Source organism: Glycine soja, chromosome 19 (assembly GCF_004193775.1).
Source record: "Glycine soja cultivar W05 chromosome 19, ASM419377v2, whole genome shotgun sequence".
Lineage (NCBI taxonomy): Eukaryota > Viridiplantae > Streptophyta > Magnoliopsida > Fabales > Fabaceae > Glycine > Glycine soja.
This window is the reverse complement of record NC_041020.1, coordinates 48,496,880-48,515,468: the sequence shown is the minus strand read 5'-3', so window position 1 is coordinate 48,515,468 and position 18,589 is coordinate 48,496,880. Positions and strand designations below refer to the sequence as shown.

Sequence of the window (18,589 nt, the reverse complement as noted above, 5' to 3'; positions counted from 1 at the left end):
CGGATAATAATGTTGTTCCAATAATTGATTATAGCGCGGGTGACGCAGCCGGCGAGAATTGGCAGAAGGATGTCTTGACGTGTTGTGTCGATTTCTTGCACCGGAGAGAATTTTAGAAATCTCCTTTGGATCAAAGTCACAAACTGAATCGAACTCGTTATAATTGACGTGTCATCGTGTCACAAACCGTAAGATTCATACAGAAAAGTAGAAGGCTCCATCCATCACAGAGATGAAATTGAAAATAAGGGAATTAATTAAGTTTGGTATATTATTGTATATGAATTAATTAATCAATTTAGAGTTAATATTACGTGGACAAACATTGATTTAGTTGATGAGAATATATAAATGTGTTTGATTTTCATTATCAATATAAAAAAAAATTATTGATAGATAATATATAAATATATTTATAAGTATTTACATAATAATAATAAAAAAGTTTTAAAATTAAATCCACCTAAATTTTGCATAATAATAATAAAATTTTTATAATCATATAACTAATTTAAATCTATCTAATGGATATCACTTTTAAAATAATTATTTTTAAAAAATCATCTTATCATATATCAACTTATAATTGGATGAAAAAGTAAAATATCGTTACACTATAATACATTATAATTAAATTCATTAACTTGTGTTTGATCTAAGTATGAAGAACAAGAACAAAGAAATAGGTGGTTTGGACTCTGGATTTTGCTCGGTACAGCTGTATGCATTTGATTAATATTATCAGAACTAATTAACTGATAAGCAGTTGATTAGTTTAATGAGAGCGAACCAGATCACGGATTAAGTTGTGACCTTGCATGTCCGCCACGTGGAAGATCAAGCACTTGAAACCTGTTACTACTTTAGGCACCAATTCTTGCTACTCTTCCATCTCTTAATTCAGAGTTTAATTCATCAATGGGTGTTTTCCTTTGAGATTCAATCTCACCATGGTGGACGTTTTCAAACTTTGCATCTTCCTTCTTGCACTCTTCTGTGCTTTCCTAGTCTTTTCTAATCCAGTGCTGTGTAGTGGTACTTTCTCTATCTGCACATCTCCTTCCCTCACATATGTACTCTCATCTCATCTGTTTAATTCTTTGATTTCTTTCCATATTCTGTATCTCTTTTGAAGTATATTAGTGAAAAATTTAATCAAACTGCATGAATACATAGCTTAAGGGATTTGATTTCCATGCATATTTCGTGCAATATCATCTATTTCAACTAGGCTAGGTTCATGTTGGTCTTAAATTTACACCCAATCTAGACCCCATGCACTCTACAAATTTACGCACGCATGAACAATGACCATTCAATCTATTTCCATTATATATATAGTATGTTTTCTTTGTTGTAATCCCTTCATACTTATAAACTTGTGATTTGCGCTTGATGAAACTCTTCCGTGGATCTCATATTACATATATAGTCCATTGACATTGTCGGTTCATTGTATAACAAATGCAATTAATTTGCTTTGGGGTCCGTACTAGTTTTCCTAAATTATTCTTTCCACCTTACTAATTATAACACTCTTTAAACTAATTCACTTTTTCACCTTACTAATTATAAGACTCCTTAAATTAATTCACTTTTTTTTAAAGAAAAACAGTTAATTTAGTTAATCACATAAAAATGGGCTTATTTCAAAATTACATTTTTTTTCTTATTTCTCTATCCACTTAGTTATTTATTATGAATATTTGGAGAAAGAATAATTAAGTAAGGACAGAGAAAAAATATATTTAAAAATTAAAAAATAATCTTATAAAAAGGATAAATAAATTTCTGTAAATAATCTTATAATTAAGAGAATTAGGAGCATAGAGGAAATTAATGGTGTTTTTGGTTCTTTTAAAATTGTTAATTGTTGGTTTTTGCCTTTTAACTTTTAAAACTCTTCACTTTTTGTTCTGCACTTTCTAACCAAAAACCATGGACATGGAACAAAAAACCAAAAATTGTCAAATTTATGGAACAAAAACATCATTAACCCTTATTATATAATGTAAGGATCTTATATATACACGGGTTGTTTTGATTAGATAAGGAGGACAGTGTATTCAAGGGAATCAACAGCTACAGGCAGACACGGAACCTGGCACCCCTGAACCAAGTTTCAAAGGCAACATGTTTGGCTGATGAGGTTGCAGAAGAAATAGATAACATGCCCTGTGAAAACGTGAATCAATACTACCCTTCATCTGTTCCTGGAAGTGGGAACCTCAAAATCCCAAACTTGCAGAAGCATATAGATAAATGTGACATTAACTTCAACAGCACTACAGATGGAGTCATTCTTCCCGTTTGTGTCTCCAAATTGGAACCAACCATTGTGCTCTCCAATTACACTCATTCTGGTAGCTACGCACAGTTTCTCAACAATTCCAAGTACACAGGGGCAGGGCTTGGTTCTGAGGATGATTGGATGGTTCTTGTTCTGACCACCAACACTACCACTGGAAGTTTCTCTGCTGCTGCAACTTCTGTTCGTGCTAATGCTGCTTCTGTGGAGTTCTTGCTCTTTGTTTTGCTGCTTGTGCTCATCAACTACCTTGATTGAGTGCTTATGTCTTTCTTCTAATAGCTTCATTGTGTGGAGTGCGGACACTTTCGTTTCATTCCTTCTCTTGTATAAATGTAGTGCGAAGTGAACTTAATTAGGAGTTAATCTGTGTGCTATTAAATTTGTTATTTATCTCACTCTTCTCTAATTTCTCAAATGATCAGTGTACATCTTATTTTAGGCCAATGTCAGGTTAAAGGAATTTTTTTATAAAAAAGGAAGAGATAAAAATTCGTGATGACTTAGATCTTATGTGACAAGAACAGGTACTGTAGTCCATTCCGGCTGTCCAATTATCTAAATAGTAAGCTACAAACTTACTTGACTTAGATCATCATAAGTGAGAAGCATGTTTTAGAAAGAATGGTTAAGAATGAAAATTATGTCGCACTAGTTGATATTTAAGGGAATAAATTCTCGCACACTTTTAGTAACAAATTTTCTTTATACTTATTTTAATAGAGCTGAAGAGTGTATATATTTGTTTGTTCTTTTTATATTTTTATTATTTAAAGTATATCCTTTAATTTTGACTGCATGAAAGTGTTTCTGATGAAAATTTAGTCCATTATTTCCTTCTCCAAGCTGAATATGAGTAAAATTTAGTCCATTACCCTTAAATTAAAGCTGGGAAGCCAGATCTTTATTGCAATCTGCAAACGAGTTTTATTCTTGCGCATTACACGGCCTAATTAGTGATCAGTCCTTAACACCCAATCCATGTAGTTTGTCGAGAAAAACACGCAAGTCATCATCATAATTAACCTTTTAAACGCTGCAAAATATAAATATAACCCAAGCTTCAACCTCTGGACCAGATAACCTGAACAACCTTCTCTATAGGACTATATCTTTGCTGCATAAAGGATACACCTCTTTAACACTCGACAAAAATAAATAAAAGGATACAAATACAATCCTTTAGTAGTGATTGATTATTGAAAAAATACTAATGACAAACAGATTATGTGTATGCTTTAACACTTGAAATAATATGAAAAGACAATAATACCTATTTGTCAAAAACAAAATTGTTACCCGCCCCACAAGAAGCAGCTAATCTTGTAAGTGGTCTCATGTGGTGTCCGTGAATCTCCATATAACATGTCGTTAACTCTTTTTTTTTTATTTTTTTTGTAAATTGAAAAATTTGATTAGCAGAAAACATATATAATCTCACACCATACAATAATTTATCCTTGTAACGACAGAAGGTTACACGGGCTAGAAGAGCCACCTACCTGTTGTGCAAGGGGTCAGGAGAGGAAGGCACTACTCTATTAACCGTACCATAAAAGTCTCCCTTTGTTTCATTGGTAAAGCTTTTCCTCCATACTGCAGACTTGTTGAGCAAATGTTCCACTTCTTCTTTTACATACCGAGCACCCAATACTTGATGGTTCAAAACCGAAATACTTAGTAGTATCAGCAATAGACACCCCACTTGAGACCTTGAAATTGACATCACTTCACTACAATTGTCAATGATTATTACTAATCCTCTTCTGGTTTCTATATTTGAACCAAACAGGAATTTAAAAGAAAGATAATCAAAGAGAAGGGAAAAGGAGATATGGCTTATGCGTTATGGCTTGTGACTCATTTAGTATGCAGAGTTTGAAATCGAGATATAGTTATTACCCCCCATGTGTAAAACATAGCATTATTCAATAGTAAAGAAAGGGACCAGGGAACTGTAGGGAACAAATGGTCAAGCTCGTGTTTCAGTTAATTAGTAATATTAGTTCCACTATCGATCAAGTCATATTAATAATAATTTTTGACCATCTTTTGATGTGTTGTACTACATAGTGCAGTGTCCATGCAATTAAACCTGACCCGACATATAATATAAGGACGTTTCAGAAATCAGAACTTGGAGAGTTTGTGCATTGATGGTGAAATATGTACACTGTTGTCTACTGGAATGGATACCAACCAACCATTCCTTTATCAATTATCAAACATTTATGGCCAAGGATATTCGTTTCAAGTCAATTAATGAACCCCTTATACTTCCAAAATCACTCTAACCTTTGTCAATCATACAACCCCAATTTAAGGATCAGGACTTGACTCTTCGATTAGTTTATTTTATTTTGTCATTTATTCACCTTTAAAGTCCAAAATGTGCTTCATCAATGTCTTCATGGCCGGTCAATATGCTTTTTTCTAGGATTAGAGTGACTTCTTGTTTCTTTTTCCTATGGTTGTCTTCATATATTTCACACTACAAATGTCTCATAAAACTGAGTTATTTGCCAGTTAAGGTATAAGGGATTTCAGTAAACTGTAAAAGGCATCCTTTAGATCGTGTCTTCTTTGGCTTAATGTTTCTAGAGTAATGTATTGAATAATGTTTTTTTTTTTTCTTTGGACTCGTTTGTGGCAGCTTTTATATTCTGTAACCTCTTTTCTTTAAACTTTTGGGATTCGTCTTTTTCAACCTTAGCACTTGTAGTTGTGTCAAAAATTTGTCATTTTTTAAGTTGATCAAGTGACTTGTAAGTTGTGCACACGAGCTTCATTCCAATTAATTTATCACTTCAAAACCTGTGTGTTTTGGTCGTTTTCTATTAGTCATCAAAGTTCTCAAGGGAAAAGCACTGTTTCTCGTCTCTAACTTTAGTTGGCACCGGCCGAAAATAAAATTAGGTCATAGTAATTACCAAAAGTTTGGTGTAAACACTAAGCAAAGACTTGTATGATATCGTGTTGACTTTTATTACCAATTGCTATTGGGGTAAAACCTAATGGTCGCCTTAGTGCTATAGTATTGGGGTCAAATTCTGTTGGCAAGGTTATGGTGTGCTATTGAGGTCAAATTTTGCATTTTTAACTATGATTATTGCCTCAGAAAATTATTGACGCAAACAAAAAAAGTCATCGCGTGGTTCGTATTGACGCGGAGCATTTCCGTTGTCTATTTTCTGCCTAATATCTTATTCCCTGTATTTAGACTATTTTCAGCGCGAAATCATGCCAAGCAGTGCCAAAGTTGACAATGAGCCAAGCATAATTATAGTGTTAATTTAATCTACTTTCATGTTAAGTCATTTACACTCGTGTGTTGGTAGATTCCGGTTTGATTTTCTTCAGGGCCACATCTTGTCCAAGCAGTTGTAAAGTTGACAATTTGTCAAGCATAATTACATAGTTCAAATTTAATCAACTTTCATTTTAAACTTTTTGCACTAATGTCGGTGGATTATTCAAAAATCCAAAAACTGAATGGTTATTTGCAAATATGCAGTGAAGGCATTACTATCAGAACTTTGAGAAAAAAATGCAAGTGTAATTGATTGAATAAAATATACAATAGTAATGTGTAAGGACTCTATTTATAGAACTTATTTCTAACAAATTAATATTTTTCAACAAATGCATTTCCACATCAAACGGGAGAAGCCTCGTTCAATTACATTTTGGTTGAGGTCACAATCTACAACTATTATTTGAGAAATGCTAAGGGCACCCAACATTTTTATCGGTATACCAGCATAACATGCAAAATGTCGGTTTTGCCCTTTTGTAAGTCCAATACGGATGAGGCTTTAACATCCTGTATTGGGCTTACGGATTGTTAATCCGTAAGGGGCTCATAGGATTTTTTTTTTCAAAAATATAATTTTGAAATTAATGGTCCAAACAGGAATCAAATTGGTCCAAGTAGAAATCAAACCTTTGACTTTCACATTATTATCACAACGCTCTAATCAACTGAGCTAATAGACCAATTTACATAATAAATTTTATGATAATAAATTTTTATCTAATAATTAATTTGTTTACATATATAAATTGTAAATAAAAATCATAGATTTAATACAAATTTACATATGTAAAAAAATACTAAATTTATTTAATTATCAATTGTTGTAATAAACATCTAAATACATCATTCAATTAAATATCATATTTATTTAATTTTCAATCATAATAATAAACATTCAAATACATCATTCAATTAAATATCAAATTTATTTAATTATTAATTATTATAATAAACATCTAAATACAACATCCAGTTAAATATCAAATTTTTTTATTTATCAAATTTTGTAAATAAAATAATGTATAAAAATTATAATTAAAAAAAAATTCAAAACATACGGATTGTCAATCCGTATGTTTTGAATTTTTTTAATACACATTTTTTCTTCGACGACGAAAAACCATTGAACTTCATCGTATATCTATAAACAACGAACGTCACGACAACAAACACTCATAAAAGGACGCTAACGGAAACAAGTTACACTGAGGGAGTGTGATTTTACGGGAAAAAAAAGATGCTACAAAAAAAAACTAACATGCTATTTGTAACCAAAAATACCCATAAGAACATTTTCGGTATTTTGGAAAACTACTGGATGTACCAGCAAAAATGCTGGGTGCCCCAAGCAGTTCCCCTATTGGATGTACCAGCAAAAATGCTGGGTGCCCCAAGCAGTTCCCCTATTATTTTTCACAGTTATGTTCGTATTCAGCTCAGCCCAACTTAACCCAATCCGTCCTAAAAGTAGTACATTAGCTCCTTGAAACCCAACTTCATTCATTCTAGCGTGAGCAACACAGTTCTCACGTAATTCCTTATCTAAAACGAACATGTATTTGCAGTACCCAAACATGCAATTCAACGTTAGCAATGGCCATACAGGGAGTCCGAACTTCGAGTAGTAAAAACACATTCAAAACTCAGCCCCAATAATTAATCATAAAAGCTTTAATTTACAAATGTAACAAAAGAATCACGGAAGCCTGCATTATAACTTGCATTAACAACATCGAAGACAAGTGCTTTTATGATGATCACAAGTTATTCACCTCTATATTGCAACAAAAGAATGAATATACGATGGTCAAATCTGTGAATCATGCTTCAGCTACAAATTGTATCCATGAAAATCTACAATGCCAAAAAGCTATACTTTCGTTCTGTATATATTTCATTCATACTGTCCAGTTTCCTCTTAAACTGATACTGTGAAGAGGTAAATCTTTAGTACAACAGCTAGAGCCAGCTGCAACAGAAAAATGCCAGCAACAATCAAGAACCACCTTTCACCTGCTGATTTGATATGTGCCCGGAGGTTCAGTGCCACAAATGTTGCTGACATGAACCCTGCCACACCTGCAACCACCCATCTAAATATATCCAGTGGCACAACGGACATACACTGCATCAAATAAAGGGTTTGACTTTTGAGAATACAATACAAAGCAAATGTCAAATTTCATACTTCCTTAAAATAAAAGGTAGTACGATGAAGACCATTAACTTACCAGGGCCGGAATAAAGACAAACAGGGAATACCCATACAGACAGAATAGTTGCACAAGGCCAGCCGGTGCAGAGAAGTATTTGAGGATTACATACAGGCAAAGGGGAACAATGGTAACATATCCATAAAACAAACCAGCAGACCAAGTCACCAGATTAATGTCATAATCCCATTCCTTGCTCTTCAGCTTGTGTGCTACATATGTCACAAAGGTGCCAATAGATGCCGCAACAAATATTAAGGTAGTGCAAATCCAGAATGGACCATACCTACATATATTTATATGAACTCAAAATTACATGCATAAAATTCACTCCTTTTTATGGAAAAATTATAAAAGTATTTGTTCTCCAAGAATAAATAATGGTGAGCATCATCTTATCCAGACACTAGTATTTAACTAGTAACAGAAGATATTTCCATAAACTTACATAAGAAATGAAACAAAACAAACAGATAACTAAATACATGACTTTAGTTTAGAAGATATTGACATATTAAAACTGGTCACAGCAATTTAAATACACCTTTTCTTCATAAAAATTATAAACATGCATTTCATAATTTGAAAATGTAAGAAATCAGAACCAAATGTTGGTAGTATCCTCAGTCAATGAAATGAGCAAAAGACAAAGTTACTCACAAATCAGGGTTGGTAGCAGTTTTTTCATTGAAAGATCCTCTAAATGGAAATAGTGAGTCGATAATCCTCTCCAGAACATCTGAAGTGTCAACATCAAAGTATGGTTTGTAAGCAGCAATTGTAAAAGTCTGAAACCAACCACCCTGCTGGGGTTCATCAGAACCAGATACAGGTTTTGAAAATGAATCTGCATAAAATGAACGAGACAATTCAACACAAACATGTAAAACAGATATCCAAGAAAAATAGTTAAACATAATAACTCTAGCCATAAAATTGCCAGAAGGACAACAGAAGGCAATGTCATAAGAAATAAGCATCAATCATCCCCTAGAATAAAAGAAATAAGTGCAAAATTCAAATCAAAAGAAACATGAGGGGAAAAAAGATCATAGGCCTTAAATGAAAGATACAAATAGCAAATAACAAGAAAATAGAACAAAATTGAATTCGGTTAAGAGACAATAAAGATGGAACAGAATTCAAACTAGAAAGAAAAAATAAATCTAAAAATCCATACGTCACACTAAATTATCATTGATATTTTTAAAGCTATTCTATTGCCATGCAATGTCAACGTTTTCACCCATAGGCTTTTCAGCAGAGCACAATGGGAGGTTGAGGAAGCAGCACTCTGAGGCAATCCTTGAGCCAATATCATGGCTGTTGCATGGAGAAAAGAACAGAGGAGGTTGAGCGTGTGCATCAGAGTTCAGAACAGAGAAAGAACAGGGGCGGGTGTCTGCCAGAAATACCACTGGACTGAAGGTGGGAGGGTGTTGGTCGCACAGAAAAGAGAAGCATGGAGCAAGGTTGCTAAACTAGAGATTCTACTTGGGATTGGGAGGGGATGAAAACTTGTAACTTGGGATTGTAACTAGGAACGTAAATCCTATATTCTTACCTAAAACACAAAATTATACTATATAAATAATATAATATATACACATAAAAAACTAACATAGATAAAGAAAATGACTTCTAAATTACAACATTAAACAAACTTATATTGAAAATTCGTAACCATAATAATATATTATAATTAACAGAATAATTATAATATATTATTATGATTGTTAATAATTAAGAGAAAAGAGAAACACTTAGGCCCATTCAAAAGAGAATCATTATACATTATAATCATTTTAAAAGTTATAGTCTCATTCTCTAAATAGTTATAGTTATAATTATATATTATACACTAAGGCCCCATTGGTCACTAAAAAATACACTTAGGCAGCGTTAGGCCCATTCAATAAAAATCTTGCTGAATCAGAAAAGAGACACCCTAACATGAACAGAAAAGGTTTAGGTTGCAAATCAGAGAAGAAGCCCGGGTGATTGGTTCAATCACATTTCACATTACTTTAGTTCGCAAAACAGAGTTTGCAAACAGAGGCGCAATCGGTGGCATCCCTGGGCAGCAGTGGTGGTGTAGGACAGAGGTCCAGCAGTTGCAAATGAAGGAGAAGAAGCCTGCGAACAAGAAGAGCAGATCGTGAAAGGGAATGGATGTGAAACACAACTGGAATTAAGTGTTTTTACAAAACCGGCTTGACTCATTGGGGATCGATGCTCCCAAGATTTCAAGTGGAAGATCACGATAACACTCTGGAACAATCCAGGCAACGATTCAGCACGGAGGAGGCTGCTTAGCATGTGGGATTGTGCGATTTCACAATCTGAATAGTGATTTTGACAACTGTGGCATGGGACTACATCCAAATCCAAGTATGGTTTTTAAGTTCTGAATAGGGGAAGGGAAATCAAAACCCCCCACCCCCACCCCCCAAGACACATATCAGAATCAGATAAATACGATAAAAATTATAAGGATAAACAAGTTAATGAAATTCAAAGCTAGATCAGGGGAATATTAATACAGCAAGATTTAAAAACCTTTCAAGCATCACAACAATCAGTAAACCACTTTGTTAGGTTATCTTAATCATTCATCTAAAGTCCTCAGGCACAGCATATATTAGACAATTGGGCATCTAGAATATTCATTGCAGTAAAAGCTTAAAATTATGCTATCTTAGAAGATATTGACATTCACAGACCATCAGCGTCACGAGGAGGCCCGGAAGCAGCAGTAATCTTGCCCAGAGGACCAGATGGAGGAAATGTCTGAAGATTTGAATCTAAAAAGAAAACAAAATCTATTATTAGATCGGGCATTACTAAATGAAAGTGAGGGTCGTTGAAGGAGAAAAAAGGGGGAATAAAACCTGCGAAATTGACGGTGGCGGGTCGTGAATCTGGAACGGCCTGAAAAGAAGGAAGGAGAGTGAGCGAAATGTGGAAGAGAAAAGAAGAGTAAGGAACAATAATAGATTTGGATTCTGAAGACTCACAGGAACAGATCCCTGAAGCTGCTGCGCGTCAATCGACGTATATTTTCCGGACATCATCTTCACTTCTGCTTCTCCCAGATCTCTCTTCTGCGTCTGTCACCTTTTATACTTTTCCATTTTTTTTCTTTTTTTACAAATTCAAAATTAAAAAATTATCTGCTAAGGATAATTTCCATCCAATTATAAAGTGGTTTCCATGTTTAACGATCGCAATTCAATTCATTTTATGACTAAAATATCACTTTCATCCATTGTGTTTTCAATAATCCTTTGTTCTTTTATGATTTAAAATTTCTGTTTTATCCTATGCTAGCCAAGATATTTCCTCCTTCAGATTAACACCAACACGTTATTAGTGTTTTCAATTTTAAAAAATTAATTTAAATAAAGTGATAATTTTTTCTGTCATAATCTTTTTTATTGAATATTTAAAAGTGATTTTTTTAAAAAACTAACCATGTTAACGTTTGCATTCCAAACTAACTAATTTTAACACATTGGCCATTAAAAATGGCCACAATGTTTAAATTAATTATTTTAGTTATAACTAAAATAATAAACCTATATATGAAATGTTGACTTTAATTAATTTAGACATTGTCGGTGCTTTTAACCATCACTTCAATTATATATAAAATATATATGATATATATATATATATATATATATATATATATATATATATATATAATAAGTTGCATAATAATTTATACAACATATTTTATGCATATCTTTCTTTTTAATCTTATCATTTATTACACTTTTAATTCAATTTTTTCTCTTTATATGCGTTGTTGTACAAGTATCATTTCTAAAATAAAAAAGAGTTGTGAATTGCAATGTTGAGTCTAAGTTAAAAACTAGTTAAATTTAATAATATTCATTAATCAATTGGATCATTTGGAAACAATGAGGAGAATGGTGTAGAGTAACAGAATGAGGAGGAATTTTACTGGAGGTGATTCATTGCTCGTATTGGTACACCAATGGCAACAAAATGTATGGATAAGATATTCCTATGCCAGTAACAACTAGAACAGTACCAATATTCAAAAACTGACAGATTGTCCCACCATGAATATCTCAATTCTGCTTGCTCGAGTTCTAAAATACTAATCTTCATCTGAACTACTATCTTCAGAAGTTTTTCCCATGTCATCTGATACATTTTTATCCTGTAGGAATGAAAAATGATGAGTGCAAGGTACATGTGTAGCATAAAAGTAATACAACTTCAAAGGATACTTACAGGCATTTTGTCCCAATCCTTTAGCCTTGAACTTGTCAGCATATAATTATCTCGTAATGGAGCCCAAGCAGGTTGTTCATCTTCTACCCTGTCAGTGCTTTCCTTGGCCTGCTTATATAAAACCCAAACCTTTTGATAATTTAAACACAAATGGAAGCTACCTCATTAAGATACATTTGTTATAATTTATTGAGAAACAAGGTATTATGGATCTAAAATATATATAAGTTCTTCTAATAAAAAACGTGAAGGCACTGTTTCAAAAACATCAAACCAAATTCAACCAGTTTGACAATTTTAAGAGACCAGATAAAATATAAAAGTTCAAAATGGAAAGCCAAATAATAGTATATTTAACATTACTGGTTAAATCCACTCCAACAACAGTATGACTAGAATTTTTCCAAATTCAGGATTTTGCAGCTAGCAATAATAAAATATGAAAGGGTGAACTGGTCAAACTGAAGATCAAACTAGTATGACCATTTTTAAATAACTGCTTGAAATTATTCAGTTGTTAGCTACGACCCAGCCAAATACTGACACCAAAAGAGAATGAGCAGTTGCAAATCACCTTTGTAGTGGTGCCAATTGCAGGCAATGATGGTTTCCCTAACTCTGAAAAGAAGGCCTGTTTGGTTCGTTTTCGTATCTCTGGCAGCATACACATATTTGATAATTAGAATTATGCACACACTACCAAGATTGAATATGTTACGATCAAGAAAATAGAACAGATAGGAATGAACAAAACAATAAAGTGAACAGCGAGTCAATAATATATGTATTGTAGTACAAACTACAAACAATAACAATGATAGAGGAGGAATCAAATTACTCCAAGAGTAACTTCAAAAGAGTGTGAAGTATGTTTTCTAGAGTTACTCTTGGAATAACTTGATTCCTCCTCATAATCTATATCTATCTATCTATATACTAATAAAGGGAATACTAACTTTGGGGTACATGCTTCATTAGACAATTTTATCCCTGCACCCCTCTTCTTAAACTTCCACTATTCTCTTTTAAACTACAGTAACTACCACTACTCTTATATTGTTAGTTTCTTTCTTTCCAATCATGTTTACTTTTTAAATTTAACCTCCCAACTTTTTTTTCCTTCTTTATTTAAAAATATATTTTTTCCCTCTAGTAACAATAATAAAAAAAAACTATTCTGAATATTTTCTAGGAAATACAGCATTAAACAACTAACCTTTTGCATCCTTAGTCCTTGAGGGGTTCAGTCCTTTCTGAGCAGTTTGTGCCTTATTTACCTGTAACAGGTGTGAACAAAATCTCTCGTTCAATAATGATAGAGATACAAAGAAACAATAAGGGTAGAAAATATAGGAAGAAAACCAAATTTGGTTAAATGTAAGTGAAAACTTACAGCATTGAACAGCTTGACCACTGAAAGTAGTCCAATTTGATCCATGGTCACAACAATAGTCCAAATCAGTAAACGGAAAATGCGAGTCATCAAAAAGAATAAAAGGCCATAGATTTTTCTTTAAAAGAAAATCCAACTCATTTACCTCCTTTTGTAGCAACACTTATTAAAAACTTTTCATGTGAATCCAAGTATGTAGCAGGTTTGACATGCCCCTTTTCTGCCAACTGTAACAAGCAATAAGATTACTATACAAGACTTTAGGGTGACAATAACTTAGAATACAAATAAATTGACAGTACTACATTGGATAAAATTAAAATCAGCCAACTAGAAATTTAAAATTACCATCTTCTTTTCTTTTTTGGCCTCTCCCTTGACCTTGCTTTCTGCTTCCTCTTCTGCAAGTTTGTCTACAACAAGTTTCCTTTGCCCTGACAGTATTGGACCCTACAAATTATCCAAGTCTTAAAAAAACCAGTTTCCCAATGTTCCGTATAAACATAATCTTGTTGTATGATCACCTAACTTACCAACATGTCATCAGGAACACTCTTCTGCATAATATTCTTAAAGGCCATCTTGAATGCTCTACATCCTTCAGTGAATTTTGTAATTCCTGGCTGAATTTCATTATCATCTTCTCCTTCATCATCAGAGCTGTGGTTATTCATATCAGTAGCATTCTTATTCCATGTTTTTTGTGGTCCTGCAGCTCCTTCATCCTCAGACCCATCCTCACTTTCTGTGTCATCCTCGTCATTTCTTTTATTGGTGATAGATGCCAGACCTTTAGGCTCTGAGGTAGCAGGTACAGTGGCCTCCTCATCTTCATCATCAGAATTATACTCTCGTGCACGCTTGCGGAAAAGTTTCTTCATTTTTTTGTCTATTTTAACTTTCTTCTGTCCATGTTGTGGTGGCATCACTTTTGCTTTATTACTTGACTTTTTATGGCCTTGCTTTTTAAAAAATTTCCTCTTACCTCTTCCAGGTTCTACCATTGTCATTTCTTCAGCCATGGACTGTTCTATTATTCAACTAATAAACTTCAACCTGAATATGTCATGAGTAAAAACAGGTAATATTAACAAACTGCAGCATTCAGCATCTACCCAAAAATAAAGGGTGCAGCACAGGTACTACGCAAGGAATGTGACATTAGTCATTAAAAGAGTGGAAACAAAATGTCATTCCCAAACCAGCTAATAGCTAGCCACTCAAATCAATTTCATTGCATCAATGACTTTAAGAGAAAAATAGCTCAGTTCAAATATCAAGTCACGCTCAACACAGTGGGAAGATGCCATAACTTGGTTCAAATTTCAAATTAAGACCTCACAAGCAGAACCAAAAGAGAACTCACATAAATCATTCACAACCAAGCAAACACTAATGATAAACCTAAAATTCAACATAAATGGGTTTGCAGTTTATCATGGAAAAACGAGACCTCCAAATGCTAGCAAAGAGTATTCAAGGAACATAGAGAATACATTGAAATTGAACTTGTACTTGTACAACACAATAACAGCAACAAAGAACAAATAAGGCACCGAAAGAATTGACGAACTCTGTGAGGGGAAGGGTTTGCGATGGCAGAGTGGGGAACGCGGTAAGGGTTTGATTACTGAGACCATGCACGGGTCGATGTGTTATGGATCGGGTAGTGTGGTGGATCCTAGTTCATATTTGGGTGCTCTCGAATTTAAGAATTGAGTTGGGCCGAAACTAAATAAATGTAAAATAATTATCATTTTTAAAGATTTTCTTTTTTCTTTTTGATGATAAAAACGATTTTTTTTAAATAAAATTAGATATTCACGTATAAGATTCTTATCAAATTGACAACGAAACTGTTATATAGATTATATTTTCAAAGTAAGACAAAGGATAAAATGTTGAATTCAAACACAACTTTAAATACTTTATACTTTATATTCAGTTTTGACAAACAAAAAAAAAAATCCTTCTAAAGAAAAATAAATTTTTGCCACAATCTAAATCATATATAGCATCAATTATATTATATATATATATAAGAAAATTTTGAAAAAGATATTTGTGAAATAGTTTCTTCGACATATATTAATTATGGGTGAGATTGTTAGATATTTCACATATATAATATGTTTGAGGAAATTTTGGAGGCACATATCAAGTTGTTTAGCAACTCCTAAGGAGCATACCTGTTAGTCAAATGAGTACTTGGCTCAGACAAAGTCAGGCACTGATGAAGTTGGCATCTCCCACTAGGTTACAAAAACATCACCAAGAGTTTGTTTTAAAGTTGGTGCCTCCCGCGTGGCCAAAAAACATCCCTTGGACATTTTTTTTTCCAATATTACATTAAATATTTTTTAAATACCTGTAAAAAAAACCACGTAACCAGTGCCCTAGCAGAAATGAAAACATTTTATTGCCCAAAATAAGGGTAGAATTGATAATTTAAAGACAAAATATGGTGCGTTGATTAGTTTTGTTGAAGTAATTGAATGGTGGTTAATTGTGTGCTGAGTTTTAATGACTTATTTTTTTTATTAATCGAATTCAAATATTAAAGATTTATAATAATTCATAAATTTTTGGTCAAACCAACTTAAGTTTTATTATTGAGATTCTTGAATTATTTTAGGGTGTGTTTGCTTGAGCGAGACTCCGAGAGAGAGTGAAAATAGTTTAGATGGATATTTGTATGTTATGATAGAAATAGAAATAGGAAAATGAAATTAATAAGTGAGAGGATTTTATCGGTACTTTTTTTACTTTATTTTTTTTACATATTTTCATTTATATTTGTATATTTTTTTTATTTCTCTGTAATCAAACTATTTTTATTTATATTTTATTTTTTCAGTCACCTTTTCTATTTTCATCTATTTTATCTTTTCCAAATATACCCTTAAAGCAATTGGATTTCTAATTTCCAGCATTAAGCTTTTTGCATTCATTATTTTAATTAATCGATACTCTTCAATTCAATATTATGTGCATGAGTAATCATGACTTCAATTTCATCATAAATGTTTCATGTCATAAACACAAAAACAAGAAAACACAACCCATCCGAACAAGTCTGAAGTCAACATCAAAACTAAAGTCTTTCAAGTTCTATCACCATCTTTAAGCATATTTCACACCTCTCAACCTCGCTTCGTTCATTGATTTATCATCTCTCTTGGTCATTTTTCACTTTGCTTGAAGACTAATGAGAGCAACGAATCTAATATTCTCCGAAAACTCAACCGCCCTATCCAAGCTTCTCACAATATTTGAGGAACAGCTCTGTTGTCACGAAGAGTCTAAATTCCAAATTAAACAAAAACTCCAATTCCATCCTATTCATCTCCTCTGTGCTAACCCCTCCCACTTTAGCATAGTAGGCATTGCTATAGTACCTGTAAAATTTGCAAGAATTTAACTTTGCTACATTCAATAAATTAAAAAACATTTTAAAATAGTTATTACAAAATTTAATATTTTGTAATTAAATATATAGTAACTAATGATTGGAAGATAGTGGATTCTTATAATTATATTCAATTCATGTCACAAGCATAATGCTAGTTAATAGTGTCATTTTTGCCAATAAGTACTTACTTATCATCAAGAAATTTGACAGCTACCATAACGCTTGTGATGAGGAGGCGATGTGCATTGAAGGAAGTAAGATATCCACCTTTTTTCTGAAAGAACCTGTCCATGTATATTTGAGCAATCACAAAACATGAAGGGCTGCAGTGAGAGTACTTTAGAATGCGCTCCATGTAATGTGTAACGCTCAAGTTAGGTGCTTTGGACCCATGAAAGATGGTAACGGGATCATTCTTCTTTCTGGTTGTGAGCAACAATTTCTCATTCTTCAAAATGGATCTCTCCCAATTGGAAGACAAGTTGAGCAGAACTAGTGGAGTCCCTGAGGCATGACTCTTAGATGGTGCACCCAATTCTAATGATTTATAGGTCTCTGATTTGATAGCCATGCCTTTGGATGATGTTGTTGTTGTCGATCGTCTCTATTTAAGTGCTACACCATAATTGTGCATGCTTTAATCATAGTATTAGCAATTTAATTAGTATATTGATGAGGTTTGTTCTAGAATGGTAGAGAACATTCGAGGTGTTTTGCTTTTGTTTCTTTCTCGCAGAATATTAAGGAAAAAGTGTATTCCTTCCTTTGGGTCGGAGATAGGACACCCAAAAGAATATTGTGCATATATGTTTTGATGAAAAAAGGAAGCAATTCCATCTGGTTGGGCCAATTTGGGCACAACACTGTTGTTCGATACTTAATTAGTAAAGCTTTCATTTTCTTCAAGCACAATAAATTCCAAGTGGGAATTGTGCCTCCCGAGGAGAATAAACCAACTAAGATGCTTGTGACGATAATGTCTGGTGCCACGACCACGAGTCTCAACCCCAGGAGAGATTAGGAACTGCGGGAATGGAGGGAAACACTGAAACATTGAGGTAATTGATAGGAGAATGGTTGTTAGGAATTCAATTTCTTTTAACATGTCGCACGCTATGATCAATATGTGAAAGTTTCATTTGATTGTTAAGTGGTTCATTCGCATAAACATCCTAAATTCTGCTAGGTATTGGGTGAAAAATGCTTCATGCAATGGGAATGATGAAAAGGACTTGTAGATACAACTAACATGTATAAAATGCACTGTGTATCAACTTCTACGGAACGAATCAAGACAACTAATTTTAAAAGGATTTTTTTATCTGTATGAATAAAAATAGAAATTAAGAATTTATAATAATTCACCTATTATATTTAATTTTTGAACTGTTATATTTTTTTATTCTAAGTATTTTTTTATATAATTTTTAAAATGTTATTTTCCTTTTTTTTCTTACTCACCTTATATCTTTTTATTATAAGTATATATTCTAATAACAACTTCACATTTGACATTAAATTAAAAGAAAATAAAAGGTGAGAATAAAAAAACAAGTTAATTACTCTTTTTATATAACCAGGACATTTTTGGCTAGCTGCCACTTTTTAATGAGAGTGGTTTTAGTTATTTTTATTAGATTGTGACACTTCATAAAAAAAAAAATTAATCTCTTATCTCTCT

At 32.9% G+C, this 18,589-nt stretch overlaps 4 protein-coding genes across 6 annotated transcripts; 1 reads left to right on the top strand and 3 right to left on the bottom strand.

Moving 5' to 3' along the window:
* Positions 1 to 881: 881 nt before the first annotated feature.
* On the top strand, positions 882 to 2,726 carry LOC114399533 (uncharacterized GPI-anchored protein At3g06035-like). Its single transcript, XM_028361731.1, has 2 exons — positions 882 to 1,035; positions 2,049 to 2,726. Exons 1-2 carry the CDS (start codon positions 951 to 953, stop codon positions 2,564 to 2,566), a joined length of 603 nt encoding a protein of 200 aa, XP_028217532.1. The 5' UTR covers positions 882 to 950; the 3' UTR covers positions 2,567 to 2,726.
* Positions 2,727 to 7,277: 4,551 nt separating this feature from the next.
* LOC114400884 (protein YIPF1 homolog) lies at positions 7,278 to 11,010 on the bottom strand. Its single transcript, XM_028363544.1, has 6 exons — positions 10,855 to 11,010; positions 10,729 to 10,768; positions 10,561 to 10,641; positions 8,498 to 8,684; positions 7,856 to 8,123; positions 7,278 to 7,749 (listed from the first exon to the last, which is right to left on the bottom strand). The coding sequence occupies exons 1-6, from the start codon at positions 10,909 to 10,911 to the stop codon at positions 7,543 to 7,545; spliced, it is 840 nt and encodes a 279-aa protein (XP_028219345.1). The 5' UTR covers positions 10,912 to 11,010; the 3' UTR covers positions 7,278 to 7,542.
* Positions 11,011 to 11,715: 705 nt separating this feature from the next.
* Positions 11,716 to 15,195, bottom strand: LOC114398140 (RRP15-like protein). 3 transcript variants are annotated; one of them, XM_028360297.1, is made up of 9 exons: positions 15,070 to 15,195; positions 14,030 to 14,552; positions 13,845 to 13,946; positions 13,642 to 13,723; positions 13,497 to 13,516; positions 13,320 to 13,380; positions 12,678 to 12,757; positions 12,104 to 12,211; positions 11,716 to 12,029 (listed from the first exon to the last, which is right to left on the bottom strand). In XM_028360297.1, the coding sequence occupies exons 2-9, from the start codon at positions 14,516 to 14,518 to the stop codon at positions 11,967 to 11,969; spliced, it is 1,005 nt and encodes a 334-aa protein (XP_028216098.1). In that variant the 5' UTR covers positions 14,519 to 14,552; positions 15,070 to 15,195; the 3' UTR covers positions 11,716 to 11,966. The 3 variants fall into 3 exon arrangements, with proteins under 3 accessions (XP_028216098.1, XP_028216097.1, XP_028216099.1); XM_028360296.1 differs by having other exon boundaries at positions 14,993 to 15,192; XM_028360298.1 differs by having other exon boundaries at positions 15,053 to 15,192.
* Positions 15,196 to 16,483: 1,288 nt separating this feature from the next.
* On the bottom strand, positions 16,484 to 17,547 carry LOC114398032 (cyclin-P3-1). The gene is made up of 2 exons (XM_028360142.1): positions 17,097 to 17,547; positions 16,484 to 16,894 (listed from the first exon to the last, which is right to left on the bottom strand). Exons 1-2 carry the CDS (start codon positions 17,477 to 17,479, stop codon positions 16,747 to 16,749), a joined length of 531 nt encoding a protein of 176 aa, XP_028215943.1. The 5' UTR covers positions 17,480 to 17,547; the 3' UTR covers positions 16,484 to 16,746.
* Between the last annotated feature and the right edge of the window lie 1,042 nt (positions 17,548 to 18,589).